Source organism: Miniopterus natalensis, chromosome 1, assembly GCF_054644295.1.
Source record: "Miniopterus natalensis isolate mMinNat1 chromosome 1, mMinNat1.hap1, whole genome shotgun sequence".
In the NCBI taxonomy this organism is placed as follows: domain Eukaryota; kingdom Metazoa; phylum Chordata; class Mammalia; order Chiroptera; family Miniopteridae; genus Miniopterus; species Miniopterus natalensis.
In genome coordinates this window covers 20,559,601-20,583,845 of record NC_142081.1, presented here as the reverse complement: position 1 = coordinate 20,583,845, position 24,245 = coordinate 20,559,601, and the positions used below count along the sequence as shown (strand labels likewise).

General features: G+C 37.7%; 1 protein-coding gene across 4 annotated transcripts in view; it reads left to right on the top strand.

Annotated features, from left to right (window-relative positions):
* The window catches only part of YLPM1 (YLP motif containing 1), a 69,688-nt gene that overhangs the window by 28,276 nt on the left and 17,167 nt on the right, over nt 1-24,245 (top strand). For all 4 annotated transcript variants that reach the window (XM_087819142.1, XM_016208659.2, XM_087819136.1 and 1 more), the window contains exons 5-17: nt 1,579-3,702; nt 6,272-6,392; nt 10,709-11,129; nt 11,227-11,319; nt 11,766-11,961; nt 12,435-12,553; nt 13,433-13,587; nt 17,803-17,865; nt 18,155-18,274; nt 18,774-18,950; nt 19,053-19,136; nt 19,425-19,508; nt 21,172-21,252. In XM_087819142.1, coding sequence (XP_087675268.1) covers nt 1,579-3,702; nt 6,272-6,392; nt 10,709-11,129; nt 11,227-11,319; nt 11,766-11,961; nt 12,435-12,553; nt 13,433-13,587; nt 17,803-17,865; nt 18,155-18,274; nt 18,774-18,950; nt 19,053-19,136; nt 19,425-19,508; nt 21,172-21,252 — 3,838 coding nt within the window. The remainder of the gene's footprint in view (nt 1-1,578; nt 3,703-6,271; nt 6,393-10,708; nt 11,130-11,226; nt 11,320-11,765; nt 11,962-12,434; nt 12,554-13,432; nt 13,588-17,802; nt 17,866-18,154; nt 18,275-18,773; nt 18,951-19,052; nt 19,137-19,424; nt 19,509-21,171; nt 21,253-24,245) is intronic.

Genomic DNA, 24,245 nt, shown 5'->3' with positions numbered 1-24,245 from the left:
AACGCAATTCCCAACTCTTACCCAGCCAAATTAATTCATCTGTTGTAACAGAAATCCAAAGTCACATGGCTTTAACAAGTTAAAAGTTCTTTTTCTCTCAAGACTTACGTGATGGCTCTACAGTGTCAGGAATCCAGGTTCCTTCTGGTTTGTTACTTCAGCATCCCTTACTATGTTGCCTTCAACTACATGGGTCAAGATAACTTCACTACCATGGCAGAGCCAGCATGAAAAAGGAAATGGTGAAGAGGAGGATGTGTGCCCTTTAAGAGTACAACCCAGAAGGATGTGTAAATCATTTTCATTCTCAGCCTACCGGCCAGAACATCACTACAAGTTCTAGCTGCAAGAGAATTTGGAAAAGAGAGTCTTTAGTTTGGCTAGCTTGTGTCCAGCTAAAAGTGGAGAAGCTCAATTATTATAGAAAAGGGGGAATGGGTATTGGAGGAGCACCAGTAGTGTCTGCCATACAAGGCTTTCAAGGTCTTCTGGACATGGACCCTTGCTTGCCTTTTTCCCTTAGCTCTCAATGCACTACTTTCCCATTTCTCCTTCTTCCCCAGCACTCCCTGACTCTGTCTTCTCTGCTTCAGCCATGCTAAACTGTTTGCATTTCCATACATGTTGTGCTGGTATGTGTTTCTCTGCCTTTCCTCAGAATGCTTCCTTAGCCTGAGATGCCCTGCCTCCCACTTCCCTCATCTCCAGCACACTCTGTTAGCCTGATCTGAGAGAATTTTTCCTTCAAGACTTCATTTAAGCACTTTCTGTTTATAAAGCTTTTATTGAACAACACCTCACCACCACACTGGTAGAATTGACCATTCTTTCCTCTGCCGCCATTATTGTATGTGGGCAGACTTTAGTCATTGCACTTTTGAGCACATATTTACACTTAGATTCTACTTCTCCTTGATTGCATACCCTTTGGGGGCACAAATGACAGTTTGTTCATATATCCCTTGGATGTAGTGTAGTACTCGATAGGAGATGTGCACTAAAAATGTGCATTAAATATTTACTGAATCAGTGAATGGATTCATAGCAAAACATCTCTGTCCAGACTTTAGAATGTCAGGGCACACTCTTAAGATATGGTTGGCTGCTGGTTTTTTAAACTTTTGTCATTTAGTTAAAATGATAATGCTAGCTCCAACAATATAATCATCCTGTATTATCTTTGTTTTGTAGTTTTTAGTTATATTTTAATTCTAAAAGTACTCTTGAAGATAGCTATGAAATTTATTTTTTTCCATTAAAATTAGTGGACTTTTCTGTCTACTAAGGCACAATGTTTATAATTGTGTGTTTTTTGTTTTTGTTTTTCAACAATTCAGTATATCAGTGACTTGCTGCAGGAGATGTGTCAAAATGAATTAGATAAAACTGACATGATTTCCAAAGCCTGTCCTAAGACCTTCAGAGTACTGCCACCTTAACATACTGGTTCTAAGATATTTTAATGACTGAAAGAGTCGTTGTAAACAGATTCTAAGGCAAGATTGCCTGAAATATTCTTACATGGAGAATTTTTTTCTGCTTTACTGTCTTGAGTAATATCTTTTGTTTTACTTGTAGATTTGATGGTCCTCGAAGATTTGAGGATTTAGGGTCAAGGTGTGAAGGACCGAGACCCAAAGGGCCTCGTTTTGAAGGAAATCGCCCCGATGGGCCAAGACCCAGATATGAAGGTCACCCAGCAGAGGGCACTAAAAGCAAATGGGGAATGATCCCTCGGGGGCCAGCATCTCAGTTTTATATTACCCCCAGTACATCCCTAAGTCCTCGACAGAGTGGACCACAGTGGAAAGGCCCCAAACCAGCTTTGGGACAGCAACATCAGCAGCAACCTAAGTCACAAGCAGAACCTCTTTCAGGAAACAAAGAACCATTAGCAGACACCAATAGTAACCAGCAGAAGAATTTAAACATGCAATCAGCTGCATTATCCATTGGTGCAGATGTAAAGGATGCCAAGGCGGCTCAGGCAAATGAGAATCTAAGCGACTCTCAACAAGAGCCACCTAAAAGCGAAGTCTCGGAAGGGCCCATAGAGCCTTCTAATTGGGACCAGAATTCTCAGAGTATGGAGACTCAAATGGACAAAACCCAAGCTGTTACTCAGCCTGTATCCCTTGCAAATAAACCTGTACCTACTCAATCTACTTTTCCCTCAAAAACAGGGGGGATGGAGGGAGGAGCAATAGTAGCAACATCATCATCATTAACCACAGATAATGATTTTAAACCTTTAGGTATTGGTCTGCCCCATTCAGAAAACAACCAAGATAAAGGGCTGCCTCAGCCAGATAACAGAGATAATAGGTTAGAAAGCAATCGAGGCAGCAGCTCATCTTACAGAGGTCCTGGGCAAAGCAGAATGGAAGACACACGGGATAAAGAACTGGTAAACAGAGGTCGAGGCCAGGCAATCAGTCGTGGCCCAGGGTTAGTCAAGCAAGAAGACTTTCATGATAAGATGATAGGTAGGAGAGAAGACAGTCGAGAGAAGATGAGCAGAGGAGAAGGCAGTCGGGAAAGAGTGTTGGTGAGACCAGGAAGCAGTCGGGAGAAAGTGCCAGGTGGTCTGCAAGGCAGCCAGGACAGGGGTAGAGCTGGCAGCCGAGAAAGGGGACCACCTCGGAGAGCTGGCAGTCAGGAGAGAGGACCCCCTCGGAGGGCTGGGAGTAGGGAGAGAGGACCACCTCGAAGAGCTGGGAGCAGGGAGAGGGGACCACCACCTCGAGGGCCTGGAAGTCGGGAAAGGGGATTGGGAAGACCAGATTTTGGTCGTGACAGAGGTCCATTTAGACCAGAACCAGGAGATGGCGGGGAAAAAATGTATCCATATCACCGAGATGAGCCTCCTCGGGCTCCGTGGAACCATGGAGAAGAGAGAGGGCATGAAGAGTTCCCACTAGATGGTAGAAATGCTCCAATGGAACGAGAAAGACTTGATGATTGGGATAGAGAGAGATACTGGAGAGAGTGTGAGCATGACTATCGAGATGACACACTAGATCCATATAACAGAGAGGACAGGTTCTCAGCACCACCCTCTCGATCTCACGATGGAGACAGACGAGGCCCGTGGTGGGATGACTGGGAGAGGGAGCAGGATATGGATGAGGACTACAGCAGGGAAATGGACAGGGACTTGGACAGGGATGTGGATCGGATTGGAAGACCCATGGATGTGTATGATAGAAATTTGGATAATGAGTGGGACAGAGATTATGGGAGACCGCTGGATGAACAAGAATCACAGTTCCATGAACGGGATATTCCATCTCTTCCACCTTTACCGCCCCTCCCACCTCTTCCACCTTTGGATAGATATCGGGATGATAGATGGAGAGAAGAAAGAAATCGAGACCATGGGTATGATCGAGATTTCCGTGATAGGGGTGAGTTGAGGATCCGAGAGTATCCAGAAAGAGGAGATACATGGCGGGAAAAGCGAGATTATATTCCTGACAGAATGGACTGGGAAAGAGAACGGTTGTCAGACAGATGGTACCCATCTGATGTGGATAGACATTCCCCCATTGCGGAACACATGCCCTCCTCACATCATTCTTCTGAAATGATGGGGTCGGATGCAAATTTAGACTCTGACCAAGGCCTTGGAGGGGTAATGGTTCTCAGTCAGAGGCAGCACGAAATCATTTTGAAAGCTGCACAAGAACTGAAAATGCTTCGGTAAGTTGACTACTTAAGATCATTTCTTTTAGTCAAAACCACATTCAGACTGCTCTTTTTAAACTGATGTGATATATTTGAATGGAATTACTTTTACTTCAAGTTCTTATCACATAATTTTAATTATATCTCTGATCATTCCGCGTTGTTTTAGGGTTAGGATGGGTATTTAGGAATTGTGTTAATTATAAACTTATGTTCTGAAATGTGAAAATTTGATGGCCGTTCTTGGCTTTTATAGATGCGTTGCTGACATGCCATGCCTATGCATGTTTCAAGTGTCAAACTTCAACTTTCTGGATGTCAGAGTTCATATGTAACATCCTGTTTTTCCCCAGGAGGCGGTTTGTTCTTCGGTATTAGATCTGATAGACTTCATATTCACTGATCTTTGATATAACTTTGGAAAATGCTTGAAGGACTCATATTTTTCTCTGTTGAAGCTAAGAATGATTTACCTGGAAGCATCCTCAGATTTGTCTAACCGTTGATACTTTCTTTTGGGGATGTTTTATCTTTCATTATAACTAGAATCTCTACTTGAGGATGTTACTTGTTTATACATAATTGAGTATTTTCTTTGTGAGATAGAGAATAGAGTTTGGATTTCTTGACTTACAGTCAACTTACTATGTATGTATAGGTATCAGCATAATGCTTCCCATGTAGTAGCAATAACAAAAGCCCACATTTATTGTATGCTTATGATGTGCCAGGAATTGTACTAAGTGCTTCGTAGCTTTGTATATATTGTTTCATCCTTCAACCAACTATATCCTGATATAAGAATTTAGGAGTCATTGGCAGATTGCAAGCTTTTTGAGTAGTTTCTTAGGAATAAGCAGTGTTTTGAGGAAATAAATTCATGGTTAGGTTGTGATATATTCCAGTGTTTTGTATTTCTTTCATTATTCAATTCTGATCTATATTTATGGATTACACCAATTGAAATTATAATGAAAGCTTTATGACTTTAAAGGTATGATGAGGAAAAATACCTGTAGGTAAAGGTGAAAGATCAGGTGGCAAAACGGATTTCTATGAGGTTTAACTTTTCCAGATTATTAATGAAGATATGGAAAGCATGCCCTAGAATATTTAGCTACTATAAAACTCACTTTCAAATTATAGACACTTTTAATTTAACACTCCTATGTGCTAGCCACTGTGCTAATAATTTAGCATATATTATCTCAAGTCTCCTATCTCAAATCCTTATATCTCAAAGGCCTGTAAAGATAAGTAGTAGTATCCCCACTTCACAAATGACACTGAGACTCAGAGAGGTTAAGTCCACTTGGCTAAAAAGTGGCAAACCCAGGATTCAAACACAGTCTGTCCAACTCAAATCTATTTTGTTTTTGGAAAACACCAAGCTGATTGGTGTTGCTAAACTGCCACGGTTTCTTTCCTTTTCTTTTAACAGTTTCCTTTTCCATCCATTATCGCTTTGCATAGAAATGCCGGATAAAAGGTGCCTCTTCACTATCCTTTTTTAAAAGCTCTTTCTGGGCAACATACACATAATTAAGCAAAATATATGAAATGATGGATAAAAGTAGTCATAGTTGAATACAAGTAAGCTATGTTGTGTTGGTATAAAGTCATGATTTACACAAGGCATAAAATAATATTTTTATATATACTTGGCCCTTATTTTGTGTCCATTAGAGTCACTACACTTTACAAATGCAGGGAGAAAATTGTAAAAGGTCTGAAGAGGTTGTAGTAGATGTTACATGTGTTTAAGGTGATCATTGTAAGGAAAAGTAAAAGGAATTTGACCAGACATTTAAAGAAAAACTTGAAGAGTTACGTAATTACTCTTTAGGAATATAAAGTGTTTTCAAAGGTGTAGACTGACAATTGTTCTCACCATGTGCAGCAGGGGCCATTAACTAAAATACCCACAAGAAGCAGACAGGTAACAAAAGTGAGTGAAAGTGGACCAGTATAATTCTACTGAGTATGGTGAGGATTGTGGCAAACTGACTTTGTCTAAAGTGGGCAGCCACTACTCCACTCAGCTGATTGTTGGCATGAGGGGAATGTAGGCCCAGTGTTACCAAATCTCTTTAAAATTTGAACTTCTAGATGAAATATTTTGCTTCATAAATAATGACAACTAATTCAGATTTAGAAAACTGATGTGAACACCAAATTTAAAAAAACCTTTCTAGGCCAGATTTGGCCCATGGGCCACCACTTTGCAACCTCTGGTCTAAATAAAGAATATTGAACAAAAAAATAGCAAGAGAGCTTTTGGTTGGATGAAAGAAAACCATGACAAGTAAATGAGATATTTGAATAGACTAATGAGGCAGGTTGTAGTATCTGTCCTTGAAGATCTTCAGCAATTTATAATTATTTATAGGTCAGAGATGACCGATCAGTTAGCTACCTAACTTAAAGGCAAGAGAGTGTTGTTACCCTAGAGGTGCTCTGTGAGCACTGTAGAGAGTTTTAGAACAGAATTTTTAGGTCTTGTTTTTTGTTCTATGTTAATTTTAATTATTTAGGAATGGAGTAGACATGCCTTATGTACAATGGCAATTTTATTTGTTTACAGGGAACAGAAAGAACAGCTTCAAAAGATGAAGGACTATGGGTCTGAGCCACAGATGCCTGACCACCTACCACCTCAGGATTCAAGATTGCAGAATACATCTTCAAGACCTGGAATGTATCTGGTATGGGAAAATGTGTGCTCAGAAAATGCAATGGTTCCTACTTTGTATATTTGTCTGTTGTTTGATCTTTTTGTATTTACAGCAAGTATAAATTTCCACTATAAACAAATGTAAATTTTGGAAAAGTAAAAAGCTAATGGTAATTGACTTGAAAATTGTAAAAGTATGGCCCTTTTCCCCCAGGTTTTGATAAGTACACCAAGCATATGTGAACTGTATGGCTTCATGTTCACAAATTGTCGAATTTTTCTAATAATCGTTTCTGTTCAAATAGTCCTGTTTTCCATCTGGGCAGTGCAAAGACTCCCCATGAGCTCTGCTATGTGAGCCTCATAGTCTCCCCACCTCTTCAAGCTACTTGTCCTTCAGCTAGGGAAGGGATCAAATATCATGGCCCAGTTCAGGCCAGAACAAGGGGTGGTTCATGTTAAAGACTTATGTACGTTTTCCATTTGTTATGCTTTCATTTTTGTTGTTATTTGTTGTTTTACCTTTAACAATACAATGAGAGAAAAACACTTGAATCACTTCATCAAATTAACTCTTTATTTCTCAATGTTCCTTTTCGTCCTTGTCTAACACTTAAAACTCATACATAGTTGTTGGCATAAATCACCACCGTGATGTTGACTCCTCAAGTCATATCTCACGACCTGTGTGCATCCATCTGCCTACAGTTTCTCTCTTTGGAATGTCTCCTGTCAAACTCAGCATATTCAAAATGGGGCTCTATCATCCTCATCAAACATGCTTTTTCTCCTCACCATCACCTCATCAGCCTCTGTCCTACCCTTCCATATTCAGCCATGCTATAGATTGATTTTCCTACCTTTTCAATATTGTTCAAATATTCCAACCCACAACCTCAATTCTAGTCTTCATCAGTTTTTGCCTAGATTATTGCAGAAACATCGCATCTGTCTCCATCTTACTCTCCTCTGATCCATTCTCCATTCTGCTGGCAGAGGGATGATTTTATTTTTTGAATCAAATTTTGAGGTATAATTTACATACAATAACATACTCATTTTAAGCCTACCGTTTGAGTTTTAACAAATGTGTACCAAAAGATAAAAAAAATTTCCAACACCCTGAAAAGTTCTTTCATGCCCCTTTGCAGTCAGGACTACCCCTACACTCCACTTTAGGCAACACTGATGTGACTTCTGGCCAAAATGGACATTTTAAAACAAATCTCACCATGTCGTGCCCTGGGTTTAAAACTCTTCAGTATTCCGCCATTGCTTTCAGAATAAGATCTAGATTCTTTTTCACGGCTTTTTGTGTTCTTCCCGAGTTGGCCTGAGCTCTGCTTACCATTACTGGCTACTCCACTTTCCAGTCATATGTGGCTTCTTACAACTCTTCGAGTGTGCCAGGCTCTTCCTCATGCCTTCGTACGTTCATGTGGTTCTACAAACCTAGAGCTGCTTTTCTTTCTTTTCCTACTTCCTCCTCCAACCAGTTAATTCTTGAGCATCTTTTAGAACTCAGCTCTGTATCTTTTCCACTTGGGTACAACAATTGCCCTCACATGCGCCCCTGTAACATCTTGTAAGGGCCTCTGTCATAGCCATTGTCATATTGTATTTTGATTGTTTTCTTGTCTGTTTTTCCTTCTAAACTGAGCTCATAAGGATAGGAGCTATGTTTTTTATCTTTGTATCTCTTAGCAAATAGAAACTCTAGGTTATAGATCCACATTTTTCTATTCACTGAATAGTCATTAAACATTTTTTCATATTGCTATATGCTTTATTATTTTATACATAATTTATCAAAACTTCCATTTCTTTTGGACAGTTGTTTCTAATCTTTCACTTTTATTATTAATACAACTTTAATGAATGTCTTTGTATCAAGTTATTATTTTAGATAACTTTTTTAAAGTATTTTTTAAACTCCCAAAGTAGAATACTTCAGTTAAAGAATAAGGGCATTTTTAATGACTCCTATAATATAGCAAGTGGCTCTCTACAACAGTCGTAGAACATCTGTACTGTAGCCTTGCAGGCATCAGTTATTTAATTTATTTGGTAGATATAATAGTTTTAATAAAATATTTTAATATGCATTTTGATAATTAGTGAACATTAATATTTTCCCATATTTGTTAATTATATTTCTTCTTGTAAAATTTCTATTTTTGTTCTTTACCAATTTACCTGTTTGACTCAAGGTTTTTCTTACCAATTTATATCATCCTTACTATAATACAGATATTAATCCTTTCTCATATAAATATTGTAGGGGTGTTTTGTTTTTTACAAATGTATCTGGTGTTTTCACTATGTAGTATGAATAAAACAACAACACTTTTTGTTTTATTTGTAAACATTGTTCCAAGAATTCTTAAGATATTTAAAACGTGTGAATAGCTGTACTACAGACATGATAGCTTTGTCCTACGTAGGCATTTTCTTAACAGTTTCAAGTGTCATAACCTAAAATTTACCTTTAGATAATCACCATTTGTCTTTAATTCTAGCCTGTAGTGGCCTCTAAGTATTTTTCATTGGTTTCTTTCTTTTATTGTTTTCTGGTGCTCGTGTTGTATGTATCACAAACTGCTGTTGTCAATCAGATAACTGAATAGAAGTGAGGAGGCTAGCTAGAGTTTGTTTCTCTCACTGGAAATTCACAATTTTTTGGAGGAGATAGGTCACCAGAGTGGGAAGATGGAATACAGCAGAAGTTCTTAACTAAGTGGTGAACATCAGAATTACTCATGAAGGGTCTTGTTTGTTTTTTTAAACTAATGCCAGGACCTAACCCGCAGAACTTCAGTAGGTTTTGGGTGGGCCTGGGACATCTGTATCTAAGTAGCTAGTGTCCTAAATTTTCTGGAAGGAGAAGAAAGAGAGGGTGGCACATTAGGGAAGGGGTAATAGTGTTGAGGGCAATTTTTTTTCTTTTTTTTAAACCACCAATTGAAGTATAATTTACATACCATATAATTTGTCCATTTTAAGTATATAATTCACTGATTTTTAGTAAATTTACTGAGTTATGCAACCATCGCTACAATCCAACTTAGAACATTTTCAACACCCTGGTAAGATCCCTTGTGCCAATTTTCAGTTAATCCCCATTCCTACCCCAAGTCTCAGGCAGCAACTAACCCACTTTCTGTCTCTTTAGATTTGCCTTTCTAGGTATTTCATTTAAATGGAATTATACAATATATGATCTTTTGTAACTGACTTCTTAGTTAATGTTTTTAAAATTCATCCATTGTTGTAGCCTAAATCAGCATTTCATTTCTTTTTATTACCAAGTAGTAATCTGTTGTGTACCTATACCATGTCGTGTTTGTTCATTCACCAGTTGATGGACATTTGGCTCCTTGAATAATCCTATGAATATTTGTGTGCGGGTGTTTGGGTGGAAATGCTTTTTTCTTGGATAGATACCTAGGAATGAAATTGCTGAGTTGACGATATATTTATGTTTAACTTTTTGAGAAGCTGTTAAACCATTTCCCAAAGTGGCTGCACCATATTGCATTTCCACTAGCAATCTAAGAGGGTTCTTGTTTCTCTACATCCTTGCCATCATTTGTTATTATCTGTGTTATCAATTATAGCCTTTCTACTGGATATGAAATAGTATCTCATTGTGGTTTAAATTTGCATATGACTAATGATGTTGAGCATTTTTTTATGTGCTTATAGGCCATTCATATATCTTTTTTGGAGGAATATCCAAATATTTTTCCATTTTTTAAATTATTTGTCTTATTAAGTTATAAAAGTTTTCATATTCTGCATACAAGTCCTGCATATGCATTTGACCTTTGAACATCATGGGGGCTAGGGACACCACCCCAGGCGCACCTCCCTCCCCTTCTGCAGTTGAAAATTTTCATATAACTTCTAACTCCCCAAAACTTAAGTTGTTTCTTGGTATCTACGTGGAATTGGGAGGATTGGTTCCAGGACCCCCTGTGGATACCAAAATCTGCAGATGCCCAAGCCTCCTATATAAAATAGCATAGATTAGTACATACAGTTACACACAGAGACACACACACACACGCACATCTATGGACTCCCAGCAGTGCAAATCGAAAACAGTGCAGGTATTTATTGAAAAAAAATTTGTGTTTAAGTGGATCCACACAGTTCACACCTAATTTGGTCAAGGGCCAACTATATTTTCTCCCTAGTGGTGTATTTTAAAGCACAAAGTTTTGAATTTTGAGTACAGTTTATTAAATTTTTCTTTTGTGTATTGAGAACCAGATTTTCACTTTTACTGATGTGTAAAAACATGATGGTATCCTCACCCACTAAGGTATTTATTTTGTTCTCCAGCCTCCAGGGTCCTATAGACCACCCCCTCCTATGGGTAAACCACCAGGTTCAATTGTAAGACCCTCTGCTCCACCAGCAAGATCATCTGTTCCTGTGACCAGGCCACCTATCCCAATACCACCACCCCCACCACCACCGCCACCGCCTCCTCCACCTCCTCCAGTGATAAAGCCACAAACCTCAGCTGTGGAACAGGAACGCTGGGATGAAGATTCTTTCTATGGCCTCTGGGATACAAATGATGAACAAGGACTGAATTCAGAATTTAAACCAGAAACTGCAACTATTCCATCTGCTCCAGTGTTACCACCCCCACCTGTTCACCCTTCCATTCCCCCTCCTGGCCCAATGCCTATGGGTATGCCACCAATGTCCAAACCACCACCAGTACAGCAGACTGTTGATTATGGCCATGGCCGAGGTGAGTAATGGTGGTAAGTTTGTATTTGGGATTCTAAAAGAATTATTAACTTCAGCTTTCACTCATACAGTGTTTTATCCCTGACTTTGTTTACCAGATATATCCACTAACAAAGTTGAACAGATACCCTATGGAGAAAGAATAACTCTGCGCCCAGATCCACTACCTGAAAGATCAACATTTGAGACAGGTAGGAGTCCCAGAGAGAGTAGTATTTTATTTTATTTTTTTTAAATATGTTTTTATTGATTTCAGAGAGAGGAAGGGAGAGGGAGAGAGAGAGAGATAAAAACATCAATGATGAGAGAGTCATTGATTGGCTGCAGACCGCAACCCGGGCATGTGCTCTGACTGGGAATCGAAGCTCAATCTCCTGGATCCTAGGTCAATGCTCAACCGCTGAGCCACTCCCGGCTGGGCAGAGATCAGTATTTTAAAAAAAACTTTTAGTACCTAATTATCACATGATTTCCCCTTTGGTAAGAATATTTGGGCCTCTTTTAAATATAGCTAAAAGATTCATAAGTTGAAATTAGGGCAACAGTTTATCCTGGTTCTAAAGTTAGATTTGAACTTTTTTGCTTTTATTTCCGGAAAAGGGATATTGTTCTTACTTTGTACTAATTGTTTTTGTAGAGCATGCAGGCCAACGTGATCGTTATGATAGAGACAGAGACCGTGAGCCTTATTTTGATCGTCAAGGAAATGTCATGTCAGACCATCGAGATTTCAAAAGGGATCGAGAGACACATAGAGACCGAGACCGGGATCGTGGTGTTATTGACTACGACCGGGATCGATTTGACAGAGAACGCCGACCTCGAGATGATAGGTATGCTATGAAAAATATCTTTGTCAGATGTGTAAATTACCATATACTTGAGTACAGCAAAAGTCAATGTGTCTAAAGGAAATTTAGTAAATGGCATATTCTTTCATGTATATAATTTGGAGAGGAAAGAGTAGTTCTGGACCAATTTTCAGGAAACTAGATGCTTGAGTTTTGCTAGCATAAATTTCAGAAAATAAAATGGGTGGAGATAGCTAGAAAGGGAAGGAAATAGTATTGTCAATAAAGCATAGTCATTACTTAATTAGTAGGCAAACTTTTTTTGCAATTTTTGAGCTGTTTAGATGTGTCTGTGCAAGGGAGATCTAAATAGAAAAGTAAAATAAGAATATAAATATTGACTATGTGTAGTAACTACTTACAGGGAAAATTGGGCAGGTAATGGTGTTGCGTTATGAGACAGAGACCTCCAATTATTTTTTATTTACCAAACCACTCCCTGTTACACCTTCTAGGACTCAGTCATATCGAGACAAAAAAGACCATTCTTCATCCAGAAGAGGAGGATTTGATAGGCCACCCTATGACCGAAAGTCTGACCGACCGGCCTATGAAGGACCATCCATGTTTGGAGGTAGAGCAGTGCCTTATTAACTATAAGGGTGTTGGGAATGCCAACAACAGATGCTTTCCATTGTAGCTATGGATTTAAACTTTCAGAGTAAGATGTACTCAGATTTCTAAGACTTGGCAGCATTATCATAAAAAATAGCAATATAATTAATAAAACAAATTGCTTTTTTATATTATTAAAAATATGGAAAATAGAAATAAAATGACTTATAATCCCACCACCCACCAAATTATAGCTATTATAATTTTGTATGTTTTCTTCTCATTATCTCTTCACATACATATTAATGACGTTGTAATCAAAGTATAAATACAATTTCTTTCTTGTGCTTATTCCTGTTGGTAATGTTTTTTTATACATTTTTTTCATATGTAAATCTATTATATTAATGGCTGTATGACATTCTCTTGAGTGGATAAAATATAAGAGCCTTACTGCTGTATATTTAGGTTGCTTTTAGTTTTTCACTGCTATAAATTCCACTTAAACTAGAAACTTACACCTATTTATAAGAACAAGCTTTCTAAGCTGGTGACTCTTGTTCTTAAAACTATAAAGCAAAAGTTACAGACAAACTCTAACTCATACTTAGAACCATCCAGTAAGTATATATTATTGTTCTATGTCTTGTTGCTTAACTTTTTCCCTAAATTTAATACAAATAAGGATGAATTGACTATTCCTCAAAACATTCTGTTTGCCTGAAATCATACCTAAATCTTTTCATTTTCATGATTTTTCATTACGTAAAGCTTCTCTAAGGTTAAAAGTGGCTCCCAAACCATTATGAATTATATTACCTTAGGATGAGTGGAGAGAGTTAAAATTTTAAATAATTACTACATGAGTAGTAATTTTGTTCAACTGCTGAAATTCTAGGAGAACGAAGAACTTACCCAGAGGAGCGAATGCCCCTGCCAGCTCCTTCACTAAGCCACCAGCCACCTCCAGCTCCACGAGTTGAGAAGAAGCCTGAATCTAAGAATGTGGATGATATTTTGAAACCCCCTGGCCGAGAGAGCAGACCTGAGAGAGTGAGTCCTGTGTAGTTGATGAGTTTTCTTGCAAATCAGAAGCTGATAATAGATCTTTTTAATTTAATATTCTGAACAGAATTTCTGTACTTTTCTCTGAGATACTAATAATATCAGATTCAAGGCATCTTACTATCTCCAAATTATCATATAATCTGAAAAATTACCCGCCCTATAGAATTTCAAAAGTTGGAGCTTAATTGCTTGGCAAAAAAAGATGTTGAAAACTTTAGAAAATAATTCATAAGAGCTCAATTAATTGCATTTTGAAGAGTGAAAATGTAGATTTGGTTGGATGGTATGTGGAACAAAAAGAGGGAGAATTGAGAGGCTTGATTAGTTTGGGCTTATTTTCCTAGTGACCTCCCAATGTATACATTTTAAATTTATCTTATATTGTAGAATAATTAGATTCCATTTTAATAAACTGGCACTAGACATTTTCATCAGATATTTTGATGTTGTATATGTATATAAATCGTTTTAAAACCTGTTTCATCTATTATTAGTATAGCTACCCCAGCTTTTCTGTGGTTGCTGTTTGCATGATAGATCTTTTTCCATCCTTTTACTTTCCATCTATTCGTGTCTTTGCATCTAAAGTATGTCTCCTGTAGACAGCATATAGTTGGATCATGTTTTTTTATGCAGTCTAACAATTTCTGCCTTTTAATTGGATTGTTTAATTTATTCTCATTTAATGTTATTGATATAGTTGGCTTAGATGTGTCTCTTATAGGCAGCATATGGTTAGGTTTTGTTTTTTGATCCACTCTGCTACTTTGTGCCTCTTTATTGGTGAATTCAGACCATTTACATTTAGGGTAATTACTGATGTGGGAGGATTTCCTGTAGCCATTTTATCTTTTGTTTTCTGGTAGCTCTGTGCCTCCATTACTTTTTTTCCTTTGTACTTCTTTCTGTTGTTTTTATTTGGTGGTGTTTCATACTTTCCTCTATGTCCTCTGCTTTTAAGCTATGTGTCCTGGTTTGGGGATTTTTGTGTGTGGTTAGCATTAGGTTTATAAAAAATACAGCAGCATATATACAATAGTTTTCTTTCGAGTGCACCTGATGTTCATCCCCCTTTGCAGTTCAGACCTTTATCCCCTCCCCTTTTATGTTTTTGTTGTCACAAATTATCCCTTAAGTTTTTTGGTGATCTTACTTGTAGTGTTGTGACCTTATGTTCAGGTAGAATAATTCCCTTGAATATTTCCTGCAGTGGAGGTCTTCTGGTGATAAAGTCTGTCAGATTCTATATGCCTGGAAACATCTGTATTTCTCCTTCATGTTTAAAGGATAATTTTGCTGGATATATTATTTGTGGCTGGTAATTTCTCTTTCAGATGTTTGAATATTTAGTTTCACTCTTTCCTGGCTTGTAGAGTTTCTGCTGAGAAGTCAGATGAAATTCTGATGTGTTTTCCTTTGTAGGTCACTTCTTTCTTTTCCCTGGGGGCTTTGAGATTTTTTCTTTGTCGTTAATTTTTGACAGTTTTAATACAGTGTGCCTTGGAGAAGGCCTCTTTGGATTGAGGTAACTAGGTATTCTCTTTGCTTCTTGGATTCAAGGATCTAGTTCTTTCCATAGGTTTGGGAAGTTCTCCTCCACTGTTTGTTTGAATAGACTATCTGTTCCCTTCTCCCTGTCTTCTTCTTCCAGAATGCCTATTATTCTAATACTGCTTTTTCTGATGGAGTCAGATAGGTCTCGTAGAGCTCTTTCATTTTTCTTTATGCTCAGGTCTGTCTCTTCTTCCCTCTCCATCATTTCTAGATTCCTGTCTTCAATATCACTAATTTTTTCCTCCATCTGGTTGGCTCTGTTTTCTATGCTCAGTAGCTCATTCCTAATCTCCTTAATTGCATGCTTAATTTCCAGGATTTCTGATTGGTTCTTTATTAAATTTTAATCTCGTTGGTAAAGTACTCGTATTGTTCATTGATTTGTTTTCTTAGTGCACTGAATTGCCTGTTTTTTTTCCCATCTCGTTGAGGATTTTCAGAACTTCAGTCTTGAAATCACTGTCATTTATAGTCACATATTTCCATATGTTCCAGCTTGCTTTCTGGGGATTTTTCATTTTCTTTCTGATCATCCTCGTTACTATGGTTAGTCATGGTATTTGCTACTCTCCTTTGTCTAGGCATAAATATTCCTTCTATAGCAGCATTCTCTGAAGAGGTCTTTCTACTATTTTCCAGTAGATGGCACTGAATTGCAAGATTGTTTTTACCTTTGTGATCTCCCAGACTTGACCTCCATGGCTTCTGTAAGACAGTTCAGCCAGACTGCTTGGGAGTGGGGTTTGTTTTACCCTCACCATAATGGCAACCCCAGACCTCTGTGGGGTCCAGCCCCAAGAAACAAACCTGAGAATCAGTCACAGAGGGAAGCAGTGGTTCCACTGCAATAGCTCTTGGTTTGCAGATAAAATGTTCCTTGACCCAACATTGAGGGCAACAGGAGACGAGTTTTGGAAGTCCAAGGGGTGGCAGAGATCTGTGGTTCCATTTCTTTGTCAAAAACACCCCTGCCCTACAGTCAACAGTCACGAGGTAGAACCCCGCGCTCTGTCAGGCATCTGCTGGCTCAGTCAGTGTTCTCTCTGCTCGCCCTGCTGGACTGGCCCCTGCAGCTCTCTGTTCCTCCTGGTTGAAGGAAGTGCCTGCTACCACCAGCTTTCTCCCTTCTTCTGGCTGCTCCATGAGCTCTCAACTGCAAGGCTGCGTCTGAGGGCTGTCTTAACTTTCCTCCCTTCTTATCTCCTCACTTATTCCCGGTTGCCCATCTTTAGATGTTTCAATGTGCAAGTCTCTAAGTTGTGCCTCTAATGAATAGGGAATTTTTTGTTGTATTATAGTTGGTTAACTTGTTGAAATTTCAGGGGAGAGGCCAAGAGTATCTCTCGTGCTGCCATTGCCCTGATGTCATTCTCTGACATCATAGTTCTATTCTAATTATCTATTTCCTGAGTCAGTTTCAGTAGTCTTGTGTCCTTCTAGAGATATGTCCATGTCATCATCTAATTTGTCAGCATATAATTGTTCGTAGTATTCCTTTATAACCCTTCTTTTATTTCTGTAAGGTTGGCAGTCATGTCTCCTCTTTCATTTCTGATTCTAATAATTTGATTCTTCTCTCTTTTTTTCTTAGTCTAGCAAAAAGTTTATCAATTTTGTTGATCTTTTCAAAGAAACAGCTTTTATTGTTTTTCTGTTCTCTGTTTTATTAATTTATGCTCTAATGTTTATTATTTCATTCCATCAGGTTGTTTTATGTTTAGTTTATTCTTTATACAGCATCTTAAGGTGGAAGGTTAGGTTATGATTTGAGATTTTTCTTCTTTCTAAATAAATTTCCTTATGAGCATGGCTTTAGCTGCATCCTATAAGTTTTGGTATGTTGTCTTCATTTTTATCTCAAAGTATTTTCTGATTTTACTTTTTTTTTTTTTAAGAATGTTTTATCTTATTTTTAATATATCTTTATTGATTTCAGAAAGAGGAAGGGAGGGAGGAGAGAGAGAGAGAGAAAAAAACATCAATGATGAGAGAGTCCTTGTTGATAGGCTGCCTCCTGCATGCCCCTCACTGGGATCGAGCCCACAACCTGGGCATGTACCCTGACCAGGAATCAAACCTCGATCTCCTGGACCCTAGGTTGATGCTCAACCGCTGAGCCATGCCCGGCCAGGCTGATTTTACTTCTTGTTTCTTCTTTGACCTATTGGTTAATTAGGAGTATGATGTTTCATTTCCACATACTTGTGCATTTTCCAGATTTTTTTCTACTATTTCTAATTTTATTCCATTATAGTCAGAGTACTTTGTATTATTTCTATCCTTTCAAATTTATTAAGGTTTGTTTTGTGATGTATTATGTGGTCTCTCATGGAGAATGATAGATCGTTGTTAACTATAAGATCTTATTGTAAAAAATCTTCCCTGGCCCGGCCAGGCGTGGCTCAGCGGTTGAGCATCGACCTATGATCCAGGTGATCGGGGTTCAATTCCTGGTCAGGGCACATGCCCGGTCTGTGGGCCTGATCCCCAGTCAGGGGCGTGCAGGAGGCAGCCGATCAGTGACTCTCTCATCATTGATGTTTCTATCTCTCTCTCTCCCTCTCCTTTCCTCTCTCTGAAATCAATAAAGATATATTTTTTTTAAAAAAATCTTCCCTGTGTAATTCTTTTTTCTTTGTGTTTCAGATTGTTGTTATAATGAGAGGATTGCCTGGCAGTGGAAAGACACATGTTGCAAAACTTATTCGAGTGAGTATGGGAAAGCCAAACAATCAGTTGCTTTTGTTAGCCACTTGTCTTCTTACTAAGCAGCATTTATCAATACAGAATTTCCCATTTGATCCATTCTAGTTAGCTCCTGTGGTAGATGGCATTCCATATAAATTTTGACCTGCTTAGACAAATATTTATGCCTCTGTTTGATTTTAAACCACCAGAAGATTGCATATTATTTATCCACAAGAAGGGACATTAGTGTGAACATTCATTAATTTATTCCATAAATTCTCTTTAACTTTCTTAATTATTTGATTCTTAGGATAAAGAGGTAGAATTTGGAGGACCTGCACCCAGAGTTCTAAGCCTGGATGACTACTTCATCACTGAAGTGGAGAAAGAAGAAAAAGATCCAGATTCTGGAAAGAAAGTGAAAAAGAAGGTATGGTTAATCCTGATTCATTAACAGTAGTGAAAGGAGAAATGTGGCTTTCTTGGAGATAAAGAAAGAGTTCTCTGTTTTTTTGTTTTGTTCTCTTTTGTTTTCTTTTGTTTTTTAATCCTCAGCCGGGGGTATTTTTTCCATTGCTTTGCGGCGGGGGGGTGGGCAACATCTCGATGTGAGAGAGACACATCGATTGGTTGCCTCCTGCACGTGCCCTGACTAGGGCCGGGAATCGAGCCTGCAGCTGAGGTTCGAGCCCTTGGCCAGAGTTGAACCTGGGCCCCTTCAGTCCGCGGGCCGAAGCTCTAACCAGTGAGCAAAACTGGCTAGGGCGAGTTCTCTGATTTTTTAACACAAACTTTAGTATTCAGGTGTGAAGGAATGACTACAGTCATCCCTATCCAGATAGGGATAGTCATCCCTATCCCTGACCAAGGAAGAGGTTTAGGATGATTCTTTGCTTTTGCTAATTCCATTTCTCTTTTGGGGATCTTAGGTAATGGAATATGAATATGAAGCTGAGATGGAGGAGACCTATCGCACCAGCATGTTCAAAACGTTCAAAAAGACTCTGGATGATGGCTTTTTCCCCTTCATCATCCTGGATGCCATCAATGACAGAGTTAGACATTTTGACCAGTTTTGGAGTGCAGCAAAAACCAAGGGATTTGAGGTACAGACTTAAAATAGTTTTAGAGTCTTGATAACTTACATTGTGTTATCTATCATGTAAGTGCTGCATTTGTTTGCCTAATTGCTATTCATTCTTTCTTAGGTGTATTTGGCTGAAATGAGTGCAGATAACCAGACTTGTGGCAAGAGAAATATTCATGGAAGAAAGCTTAAGGAAATAAACAAGGTGATTTTTGGAAACATAGAAGGCATTGTATTTTAAACTTCCTTAGAGACTGTATTATCCCTGTTGTCTGGAATTTATTTATCCCCTTTACTTTCAAAATATCTTTTCTACCTGTTTTAGTAAATGTTTCTTATCCTTTGTATCTAACTGAAAAAGGTGGCCCGCCTAGCTCTGCCTGGAACTAGCCTGTTAGACTTCACACTATTAGTTAATTTGTCTTGGATGCCCATTTGGTCTTTTTTTGAGTAGTTTTAAAGAGATAACTTTACCCCCTGAATCTATCAATAGATGGCCGATCACTGGGAAACTGCACCTCGTCATATGATGCGTCTGGACATTCGTTCTTTGCTGCAAGATGCTGCTATTGAAGAGGTGAGTGTCCTTTGCCTCAAAGGCAATGCAAAAGGACCCTTTTACTTTGAAAAATATTTAAGAACACTTGTACAAGTTTGAGATTTACCAGTTATTAATATTTTGCCACATTTTTCTCTATATAGATATATTCTCCCTCTTTTCCTCATTATTAGTATTGTTACTGTTGTTATCACTAGTATTGTGGAACCATTTGAGAGTTAAGTTGCAGATCTCTTAACCTTTCACCCTTAAATATTGCAGTAGGTATCCCAAGAACAAAGGCATTCTCTTACAAGACTAGAAGTCTGAATTACCTTATATACAGTTCATATTCAGATTTCACCAGTTATTCCCATAATGGACAATTTTTTTATATCTAGGATCTCATTCTTTAATATAAAAAATAGTTTCTTAGCTATGGCATTGTCATGAAAGACAGAATTTTTGAAAAGTATGTCACTTGTTTTGTAGAATACCCCTCACTTTATGTTTGTTTGATTGTTTATACATGATTAGTTTTTTAGGTTTTTTCCCCATTGATTCTAGAGAGAGGAAGGAGGGGAGAGAGAGAGAAACATCGATTGGTTGCCTCCTGTATAAACCCTGACCAGGAATCAAACCTGAAACCTGGGTATGCCCCTAACCAGGAATCAACCCACAACCCTTCAGTGCGCAGGATGATGCTCTAACCACATCGGCCAGGGCTCTGCATGATTAGTTCTAGGTTAAACGTTAGCAGGAATACTACAAAAGTGATGTGTCCTCAGTGTATCTGTTAGGACACACTGTCAATTTATTTCACTATTGGTGATTTAAGGTTTGATCATTTGGTTCAGGTGGAATCCATCAAAATTTTCTACCTTTTTCTCTTTGTAATAGTAATCTGTAGGGAGATACTGTGAAACTGTTAATATTCTGTTCCTCAAAAGAAAATTTTTAATACTTGTACTGATTTTGAGAGAGAGAGGAAGGGAGAGGGAGAGGGGAACATTGATTGGCTGCCTCCTGCATGCCCCCCTCCCGAGGTTGAGCCCACAATCTGGGCATGTGCCCTGACCGGGAATCGAATAGGCAACCTTTCGGTGCATGGGATGACACCCAACCGAGTCACACTGGCCAGGGCTTTTTACGTTATTCCTTGACACTATTCTTTGTTATACCAAAGCTTGACCCTATCCCTTTACCATGTGGTCTACAAATTTTGTCACTTTTACCTTATAAATACCTCTCTAATCCATCTACTCTAGTTGCATTCTTACCATTATGGACCAAGCTACTGTCACCTTACTGCCCACTGTACCCTTTCTTGCATTTTGAAGTTTGAATTAAATACATGTTTGACTTGATTGGAAAAATACTTGCTAACGATTTTAAAAGGAAATCTTAGTAATTCATAGACATTCAAAACAGGTAATTATCAACTTAGGACAGATCATTATACTCAGCTTCATAGGAAATTGTAAAGATAGATATCCCAGAAAAATGAAAGGTAGGAATATGAGTGTCTTTTATCATTTCTGTTTTAAAGTTTAGAGTGTTAAAAATTGCTTAGTATGTAACAGTGAGTCTGTGCTTCTCTCTCTGGGAAACTGCTCATTTCAGATCTTGATGAGGGACTAAGTGTTTTCCTAAATGTTAACTCAGTCTTTTTCTTTTTATTATGATTATTGGGATGGTGTAGGTAGAGATGGAAGATTTTGATGCAAATATCGAAGACCAGAAGGAAGAAAAGAAAGATGCAGAGGAAGAGGAAAACGAACTGGTAGGAGACAGACCAACCACTTTGAACAAAGTGTCTCTTTATTGAAATTCTTAGGTGTTTAAATTCAGATCTGTGGTCAGATTATTACTGTTGATGTGCACCTTAGTGGTAGAAGTTTCCATAATCATCTTCAAGGAGATTTCTGGATACTTTTTATTTTCCTCCTGATCAAAGGAACCTTCTACTGTGTTTTTACAAGAAAATTTTAAGAATGCTAAGAAACTTACCCTTGTACTCGCTCATCTATTTGTGGGTGGCTTTAGGGGAGTATACGTTTTAAGAAAACCAGTTATATATGAAAGGGCATTCTTGCATTCCAGCAAATATGTGGTACAGCCTACCCCATATGCATAATTGTCTCTTTGCTGTAAGATCTCAAAATTGAGTTTCTGTCAACTGAGGCAGAAAAACTTATTGAATGAGGAGGCAGAGGGTTGCTATAGACTGCTGGATTTGTTGTTCTGCATTTTATTCTCTTAAGTGATGGGGAAAATTATTTGACTGTGTAGGCAATTCATTTTGCCCAGGCTGATTAGAGGCTTATGTAGTGTGAGTTCAAAGTTCCTGTGTACCTCCTGTAAATGCTTTTGATCATACGTCTTAGAGATGTTTGCCTTACTCTGTCATTCAATAATATGCGACCTATAGAGTTATGTTACTTCTCAGTGTTTGCTAAATGAGGTACAGATTAGTGATGCCTTGGAATAGTGTTGCTTTTTAAATTCAAAGTATTAGTTTATTTAAAATTTCAGCTCTTGCTAAAGCTGCTTCTCATATTCTTCTGAAAATGTACAAAGTGGAGAACCCTGATTCCTACCTCCCGGAGAATACAGGCTCTTTAAGGAGTTTTCCTATTAAACCCATGTATGATATGGGGGACTCTGGGTAGAAACTGTGTGTTTATATAGAGGTGGAACCTCTACATTCCTAGATTTCATATGTGGATTAAAAAATAAGCTTTAAAGTTAATGGCATTTGAGTCTCAGTATGTGTTTTTTTTCTTTAAACAAAGTATTTTTCTTAATTAGGTTGTATTTTGATATATATGAGTAAAATGTAGGCAGGAAATTCACTTAAAGGTCCACGCTGTTCTGAAATATAGCTAATGACCTCGTTAGCTGCTTGCAGCGTGTGTACTAGAAAGTGATCGTGTGAGAAGTCTATAACGTTAGCTTTCTAAAGGGTCGTCTTTTGTGGTGATTTCAGTTCAGGATTTGGTTCATAACATCTAATTTGCTTAGGTATAGGTAAAAACTTAGAACTTTTAATTTTAAAAAATAAAACACACTGTAATACTATATTTTTACATCAGAAACCTGGCAAGGAAGACTTAGAAGTCTACCCTGCTGAGCTATCTCTTTTACTTCCAAGCAGCTTAACATTTTAAGCAGTGAGAAGATGATGTAGTTTTAAATAAGAACAGGGTGTGGTTCCAGCAGGGGGGAATTAATATAATATACTTGTTTTGCTTATGTTTCTTATAAAGCTTCTCTTAACCCATTTGAAAATGCAGAATCCAGATCTTCTACTATTGGATTTTATTCCAAAAGTAAAAGATTCTTGGCAAATTTTAACCAAAGGGTTAAGAGCAAGTCTCGTGTCATTCAGACCATTTAACTGAAATTCTCAATAAACTTTGCATTTTCTACTCTGTACTTGCTGATTACTATAGCTGGGTGAAAGCAAACTTCTTGGCTAAGAGAATTTTGGGGTGGGGGAGAGAGATCATTGGTTTGATATTTTGCCTTCATTAGTGCTTCAGTGAATAAAGATATGACTTAGAATTTATAATTATTCTAGTGATGTTTAAGGTTTTCAGATGATTTTTGAGGTATTACTTGTACAAATTTCATCAGTACTTAACTTCTAACACCATCACTTCAGCATAACTTTGTCTTGGTTTGTTCTTAAAATGTATTTGAAAAAGGTGGTATAATTTATAAACCTGAAATACTGTCTAATGAGTTGAAATTGAATTATTGATCTGGCTTAAAGACTAGAAATGTATAAAACCTGTAGGTTTCCTGGAAGAATGATGCTGCTCTATTAAACTCTTACATAGACCTTACTGTCATGAAATGTTCAGCATACTTTGCAACTTACTTGTGTATCAGTCTATATTATGAACTTACCTGTGTGTCAGTCTATATTATGAACTTGAATATTCCCAATAGTCAAGAGATATATTGATTCTCAAAAGAAGATGCTGACACCTTTGATGAATCTGTCCTATATAATAAGTTATAGTATTTAAATTCTGTATATTAAGGTCTAATAGAGAACAGAGTCCAAATGAAGGAAAAGGGGAATCATAGTAAATTACATGGTAAAAGCATACACTTACTTGCCAGGAGAATAAACTGAAAGAATTACTACAAATTTAAATAGGTACACTGGGAAATTTGAAAGTCTTATGGGATTTTGTTTGAAATAAACCACCTATCTTATATTAAATAAGATATAAATTGCCTGTGGAGATTTCTGGTTTTTCATGTAATACAAAAATGTAATTTTAGAAGACATCAGAAATAATAATCAGTTTCCAGCTTACGAAAAAGCAATGCTCTGAAACTGATTCAGTAAAATTAGCCTTTGTAAGATCTACTGGTAAATGGATGGAGTCATTTAAAAATGAAGTTGAACTTCATAGTTGTGTTCAGTGATACCAAGTTTTTTCCTTTCTCTTGAATAAAATTATGCTAGACTATAAAGTAACTATCTTGAAAAACACTCTGGACCTCATGGCTACTATCACTTGAGAATAGCAATTGAATTGAGAAAATAACCTAGCTAGTATTATAAATCCTCTGCTACTCTGAATGATATTAATATTAGCATAGTGACTACCATACATTCTTACTGTATTTACTATACAGCTGTTGTTCAGAGTACAGTTGTATGTCCTGAACTGTAGCTGCCTCAAAGCACCTTCATGATACTGTTCTGAAGTGACTACTCTAAAATCTGGGCACTGAAGATTTATGAATTTGGCA